General features: G+C 20.8%; 4 protein-coding genes across 4 annotated transcripts, besides 23 other annotated features; 3 read left to right on the forward strand and 1 right to left on the reverse strand.

Annotated features, from left to right (window-relative positions):
• Position 1: 1 nt before the first annotated feature.
• Positions 2-75: a microsatellite.
• A 54-nt stretch (positions 76-129) lies between these two features.
• Positions 130-223: a sequence feature (AT_rich).
• A 60-nt stretch (positions 224-283) lies between these two features.
• Positions 284-381: a microsatellite.
• A 40-nt stretch (positions 382-421) lies between these two features.
• Positions 422-559: a microsatellite.
• A 133-nt stretch (positions 560-692) lies between these two features.
• Positions 693-871: a microsatellite.
• Positions 780-914: a microsatellite.
• Positions 915-959: a microsatellite.
• Positions 960-1097: a repeat region.
• A 27-nt stretch (positions 1098-1124) lies between these two features.
• Positions 1125-1151: a sequence feature (AT_rich).
• A 78-nt stretch (positions 1152-1229) lies between these two features.
• Positions 1230-1393: a microsatellite.
• Positions 1276-1412: a microsatellite.
• Positions 1413-1435: 23 nt separating this feature from the next.
• Positions 1436-1619: a microsatellite.
• A 60-nt stretch (positions 1620-1679) lies between these two features.
• Positions 1680-1700: a sequence feature (AT_rich).
• Positions 1701-2043: 343 nt separating this feature from the next.
• Positions 2044-2095: a sequence feature (AT_rich).
• A 51-nt stretch (positions 2096-2146) lies between these two features.
• Positions 2147-2237: a microsatellite.
• Positions 2238-2294: a sequence feature (AT_rich).
• A 22-nt stretch (positions 2295-2316) lies between these two features.
• On the forward strand, positions 2317-3282 carry EDI_002000 (uncharacterized protein; the record flags this gene model as incomplete). Its single annotated transcript, XM_001738203.1, has 1 exon — positions 2317-3282. One exon carries the CDS (start codon positions 2317-2319, stop codon positions 3280-3282), a length of 966 nt encoding a protein of 321 aa, XP_001738255.1.
• Positions 2699-2732: a sequence feature (AT_rich).
• Positions 3173-3202: a sequence feature (AT_rich).
• A 27-nt stretch (positions 3283-3309) lies between the features above and the next one.
• Positions 3310-3358: a microsatellite.
• Positions 3359-3360: 2 nt separating this feature from the next.
• On the forward strand, positions 3361-5415 carry EDI_002010 (DNA mismatch repair protein mlh1, putative; the record flags this gene model as incomplete). Its single annotated transcript, XM_001738204.1, has 1 exon — positions 3361-5415. One exon carries the CDS (start codon positions 3361-3363, stop codon positions 5413-5415), a length of 2055 nt encoding a protein of 684 aa, XP_001738256.1.
• Positions 5412-5483: a sequence feature (AT_rich).
• Positions 5484-5586: 103 nt separating this feature from the next.
• Positions 5587-5638: a sequence feature (AT_rich).
• Positions 5639-5669: 31 nt separating this feature from the next.
• Positions 5670-5722: a microsatellite.
• Positions 5723-5745: 23 nt separating this feature from the next.
• EDI_002020 (uncharacterized protein) lies at positions 5746-6165 on the forward strand (the record flags this gene model as incomplete). Its single annotated transcript, XM_001738205.1, has 1 exon — positions 5746-6165. The coding sequence occupies one exon, from the start codon at positions 5746-5748 to the stop codon at positions 6163-6165; it is 420 nt and encodes a 139-aa protein (XP_001738257.1).
• A 12-nt stretch (positions 6166-6177) lies between these two features.
• Positions 6178-6316: a sequence feature (AT_rich).
• A 26-nt stretch (positions 6317-6342) lies between these two features.
• Positions 6343-6693, reverse strand: EDI_002030 (uncharacterized protein; the record flags this gene model as incomplete). The annotated part of the gene is made up of 1 exon (XM_001738206.1): positions 6343-6693. One exon carries the CDS (start codon positions 6691-6693, stop codon positions 6343-6345), a length of 351 nt encoding a protein of 116 aa, XP_001738258.1.
• Between the last annotated feature and the right edge of the window lie 111 nt (positions 6694-6804).

The following is a 6804-nucleotide window of genomic DNA, read 5'->3' on the forward strand; positions in this document are numbered from 1 at the left end:
ATTATTTTATTATTATGTTTATTTATTTCTTATTCTTATTATTTATTAATTTTCTTATTAAATATTTATTGTATTGTTATGAAAAGTCATAGAATAAGTAAATGATGATATTGTGTTGTTTGCGTGTTGATAATAATTTTGATGATATAAAATCATAATTATTCATATTAAAATAAATGTGTGTTAATATAAAGAATGATAATTCTATATTAATATTAATATTGTATTTCTTCTTCATAATAAATGAGATGATAAATAAATATCATATTATTTCAATGTTTATAAGAAAGATAAAAAAAGAAATAATTCATAAAAAGAAATAAATAATAAGAAATAAATAAATCATAAAAAGAAGAAGTAGAAATATTATTATAAAATAAATAATGATATGATAATTGAATATAGTTATTTGTTATTTAATTTATATTTGATATGTGTATTATATTATATTATTGTTATATCATTAATATTTGTGTTTGATTATTTCATATTTTATCATAGTTAATTATTTATTTCATATTTCATTTATTATATTTATTATATTATAATTATTTATATTCATTAAATAATATCAAATGAAATAAGAATGATTTGATAACATCAATCAAAATAAATTGAATAAAACATAAGAAATCATGAACATACAATGTTCATTTCAATATAAATCATTCAATTTTGATTTTCATTTGAATAAATAAATAATTGAAAATAATAGAATGATTTAAGAACAAGAAATGATAAAGTTGATAAGAAATAATAATATAAAATGAATTGTTATCAAATAAAATATAAAATAAACAATAATATCATAATAGAAATAAGTAAATAAGATATTAAATGAGAAATGAATAAAAATAAGAGAATAAGAAAAGAGGAGTGAGAATAAATAAGAGAGAAGTTAAAGATAAATATAAAATAATAATAATAATAATAATAATAATAATAATAATAATAATAATAATAATAATAATAATAATAAAGAAAATAGAAGATAATAAAGAATAAGAAATAACAAAACATCTCATCATATTAATGATAATATCACATAATAATGATAGAAATGAAAATAACATAGAAATATAATAAAAAGAATAATCCAATTACAACCAACTAACGAAATGATGATAAATAATAATAAAATTAAAATAAAAGAAAGAGAAAGTATTAATGATAAAGAAATAAGAGATTGTGATTATATAACTGAAATCAATGAAATAATTGTGGGAAGAAGAAAGGAAGATATAAATCAAAACAATCACTAAATAACTAAGATGAAATAATAATAAGAACAATAAAAAAAGAATCACAATATGAATAACAATACAAAATAATAACAATTTAACAAATGATAAAGAAATTTAATAATAAAATATAGAAACATATTAATAATAAATACACAACAATGTTAATAAACCAAAACATTGATTATGAAAATAAATAAAATTACATGAAAAAAATACAGAAATAAAGGATAAGAAGAAGGAATAGAAATAAATTAGAAATAATAAACAAAGAAATAGAATAATAAATGAAGTGAAATTTGAAATAAAATGATAAATATAATAGAGGTTATTTAAAGAAAATAAAAATATATAAAGAAATAAGAATAAAATAAAGTATACAAAACAAACTAATAAATCCAAATAATGAGATAGTGAATACAGAAATTGGATTCATACAAAAATTAAAAAATAAAATAACAATACCAAAGAAGGAAGAAATATTATAATTAAAAACATAACATATATTCTAGAATAATATTTCTATCACCATCAAACATACACAATTGAAATAGTAATAACAATATGATAAAACTAATCTCTACAGAGTATTAAATAATATAAGACACTTCTATCCATAATACATTAACTAGTTTTATGTACACATAAATACAAGTACTAAAAAGAAAAAGTTAAATGGATTTACATTGAAAGTTCATATAAAAATATAACTCAACATTAATTTAATTCAAAAAAAAGTTTCAATAAAAATAGAAGATATTATGTTCAATATAACGGACGTTTTTCTCTAAGTATAAAACTCAATTATTAATTATAATAAATAAAAATTCTTTTGATAAAAAAAGATATATAAAGTATTCAAGAATGAGTAATACGATAAAGAGCTTTTCTTATATAAAGGTGTTAAACAAATTAAAAGATAAAGAAATTAGAGTATAAGAAGGAGAAATAAAAAATATTAATGAAAATACAATTATATAAAATAACAAAATAAGAATTAATATTTTTAATAACATTTAAATAATATAATAAAAATTGTTTTTTATTTTTAAACTCAAAAAAGTAAATCTTTAAGATGTCAGAAGACACAACATATTTATTTTATGAATACTTATTACATAGTCATGGATACCCATCTGATTTAGAAACAATTTTAAAAGAACCAGAAGGGAGAATAGATAAAATTATTCAATTAACAGAAGAATTTGTAAAAGGATTTTTACATGAAAGAATAACATCATTACCACCACAAAAACCTAAACGATTGCAGATGTTACAATCTATAGTAAAAAATGAATATATTACGTACCGTGTAATTGGACATGTTCATTCAATATTTTCAGAACTAAATGGAACTCCAAGACAAGGACTTTTATCACCAACAACACGAGCATATATTGAATTTGAAAAATGGGTAATACCAGAAGTAGCAGTGAAAGGAATAGAAGAGTATTCTCATTTAATTATTTTATTTAAATTTCATTTAAATAAGAATCATGTATATCATCCATTAGTCCATCCACCCAAAAGAGGGAAAAAGACATCAGTTTTTACAACAAGATCACCACATAGACCGAATAATATTGGACTGACTGTTTCATTAATTGATAAATTTGAGAACAATAAATTATATCTAAAAGGAATTGATCTTGTAGAAGGAACACCAATTGTCGATATCAAACCATATATCTTTGCAGATTCCATACCAATAAAACAAATTAAACAACCAGAATGGTTATGTCGTTCATCTCATGCAGAAAAAATTAATGTTGAAATTGATGAAAAAGTAATAACAAAAATGAAAGAGTTAATTAATAAATTAGAGTTTTATAAAACTCTTGAAGAATATATTGAAGTTGTAAAAGAAGTATTATCACTTGATATTAGAAGTGTTCATATGCAGTCAAAACATGAAATTAAAAGATATGGAGTTTTAATAGATAAAATAAATATTATATTTTGTTATGAAGAGAAAGGGATAAAAGTAATTGATGTTGAATATATTGAATGTCCTGGTAAATATTCTAAAATAAAGAAATAATTGAATTAGATTTAAAACCTCAATTTAAAAATAAAAAAGAATAAAATAAAAAGAAAATAAAACTTATTAAAATAAATAATGAAAATTAAAAGATTAGACCAAACTACTATTAATAAAATTGGTGCTGGAGAAGTTATTCAAAGACCTTTTAATGTAGTCAAAGAATTAATTGAAAATTCAATTGATGCACATTGTTCTTCTGTCATTATAAGTATTGGAAAAGGAGGGTTAGAAAGTATTGTTGTAACAGATGACGGGTGTGGGATTTCACTTGAAGACCTAAAAGTATTAGGAGGAAGATATACAACAAGTAAAAGTATTGAAGGAGATACATATGGATATAGAGGAGAAGCATTATCATGTATGACTTATGTTAGCAAAGTGACTATTATTAGTAGAACTGCTACAAGTGAAATTGGTTATAAAGTTGTATTTCAAAATGGACAAATAATAGAAAATCCAATTCCTCTTGCATGTAGTGTAGGAACAACAGTAATTGTTGATAATTTATTTGATAAAATGCTTAGAAAAAAATCAATGAAAGAAACAGAAGAATATAAAAAAATAATTTCGATAATTAGAGATTATGCAATTCATAAAGCAACAATTGCATTTACACTTAGAAAAGCAGGAACGTCAGTATGTGAAATTAAAACAGAAAAGAATTCAACAGTATTAAAGAATATAACTAAAATCTTTACAACAAATATTTCAAATAATCTTCAACAATATTCATATCAATGTTTAGAACCACCATTTCAAATGATATGTTATTTAAGTAACTCAACATTTCAAGGTAAAAAAAATAAAATGATATTTTTTGTTAATGATAGATATGTTGAACATATTGGACTAAAAAAGGTTATTGAAAGAATTTATGATGAATATTTACCTAAAGTTAATTATTTTGTTTATTTATCTATTAATGTCAATAAAGAAAGAATTGATTGTAATGTTAACCCAAGTAAAACTGCTGTAAGATTATTAGAAGAAGAAAAATTAATTAATCAAATAGATAAATTTCTTAATTCAATTATCATTGAATTCTCTCAAACAAGAAGTTTTCCTCCTTCTCAAATCAAAACACAACCAATACCAAATATTCAACAAGAAAAATTTTTTAATAGAGTTGATTCTACTTCTACTTCATTACTTTCTTATATTAATGATGATAGAAAAAAAGTATTACAAAATACAAGGTCTCAATATTCAACTGGAAAACCAAATTGTCATAATGAAGAAATAAAAATTGAAAATGATGAAGAAATTAAATCTCCTTTTAAAATACAAAGAAAAAAAGAAGAAAATAATGAGACATCAACAAAATTACCTAAACAACCAGAAAGTTTAAAACACAACAATTCATTAAAAAAAGTCATAAATAAAGAAAAAGAAAATAATAAAGTTCATATTGAAGTTATAAAAAGAAGACCAAATAAATTTAAAGAAGATTTATTACCAAGTTTAAAAAAATTAAGAGACCAATTTGAAAAAGAAAATGTTAATATTGATATGATTCCAATATTAAATGAAAGCACATTAATTGGAATGATTGATACATCTTATGGACTAATTCAATCTAGTACAACTATGTTTTTAATTCATATCCCTACTATTATTCAAGATTTAGTTTATCAACAAATTATTTATTCATTTTCTTCATTTAATATAGTAGAAATAGAACCTAAACTTACTATTAATCAATTACTTGAAGTTACTGAATTAAATTATGAAAAACAACAATCTATTAAAAGTCAATTAATTCAACATCGTTCTTTATTGTTTCAATATTTCTCTATTACTATTACTGAAAATGGAGAAATTACAACACTTCCTGATGTTCTTCCAGGATATTTACCAACTGCTTCTGCTCTTCCATTTTTTATTTCTCTATTTTCAGAAATAAAATGGGATGATGAAATAAGTTGTTTAAAAGAAATTGCAATAAATATTGGAAAATATTATTCACTTTTACCAACAGATATTTCAATAATAGATTTAAATAAAATGGTTGAACATTTATTATTACCATATATTAAAACAACATTAATCCCACAACAATCCTATGAAAATGTTGTTATTACTCATATTGCAGATATAGCTAAATTATATCATGTATTTGAAAGATGTTAATTTAAATAAATCTATTTTATTTGTTATTTTATTATTTTATAATATTTTTATTAATAAAATAAAATATTGAAGTAAAAATCTGTTAATACTTACTATGATGATGAACTTAACAATAACTTTAATACTGTAACTTCTCAAAACAATAAAAACTTGAGTAGACAAATAAATGTCATTAATTAAAAAGTTTATTTTATTTTATTTAATTTTTTATTAACTAATAAAACATGTTGATGGCGACATAAAAAATTGTTGACAAAAATAGGAAATGATAAAATAAAAAGAAGAATTAAAAGAAACAAAAAAAAAACGAGTTCATTGTGGTGATCCCACATGCAACCACCGTATAATCCATTCAATTTTCACAATAGACATGACTGTGAAAATGATGTTGTAATTCAGTTATGTGGAAAACCTATTCAAACTAATTTAAACCATTTACTTGAAAAGAATGAATTAAGGAAAATGAGTATTGAAGAATTTAATGAGTATAAGAATAAATTGACTGGCTTTAGAAAATTAGAAAATGAAGAAGAATTAATTTTGAAAGGAGTTGAACGGAAGTTGAAATCTTTAGAATCATTAAAGAAATGTAGGAAGAAAAAGAAAATCGAATTAGAATTGATGTCAAAAGAAGTTATTGAAATTAAAGAAAAAACAATAGAATTAAAAAAACAAAATGAATCAATTACCCAGGTTCTATGTGATTGTAAAACATGTAATAAACGTTTGAATAAGATACCTTTGAATTGATTTTTTCTTTTCTTTTAAAATATTAAATAATTTCAAAAATCAAAATTAAAAAATTAAAACCAAAAAAAGAACTATTTAATTAGAAAGTAAAATAAAAAGTTCATTAAAAAAATATGAAATTTTTTATTTTATTTTAATTTTTATTTATTTTGTATTCAATGAAAATAATGTAGAATGTTATTGTTCAGAAAATAATAATTTATGTAAAACTGGATTATTTCTTTGAATGGTAATAGAACTGTTATTACATACAAGAGTAAACAAATACCTATTAATTGCTTTTCCTTTTTTAGTGATTTCACTAATACCCATCATCTTATTATCTTTATAAATTTTTTGAATTCTTTCTAATTGTAATGTTTGTCTTGATTTTCTTGAATATTTAGATTTAAATAAATATCCCATTTCAATACAAACATCAATTAAGAAATTATTAATAAATATTCTTTTTTTCTTTTCATAGGTTCTAACACAAATCTCTTCTTTAATACCTTTTTGCATATCAGTAATAAATGAATCTGCATACATACTTTCGGAAGGTTCTTTACATTAATTTCTTCTGTTCCAATAGTCAATTTTATTAATCTTGGATTGTTTAATGTAACTGTTGATAACTTTGTTGGTAATTCTAATGTAAAC

Source organism: Entamoeba dispar, genomic scaffold (assembly GCF_000209125.1).
Source record: "Entamoeba dispar SAW760 scf_1105229461201 genomic scaffold, whole genome shotgun sequence".
Taxonomy (NCBI): Eukaryota; Evosea; order Mastigamoebida; family Endamoebidae; genus Entamoeba; species Entamoeba dispar.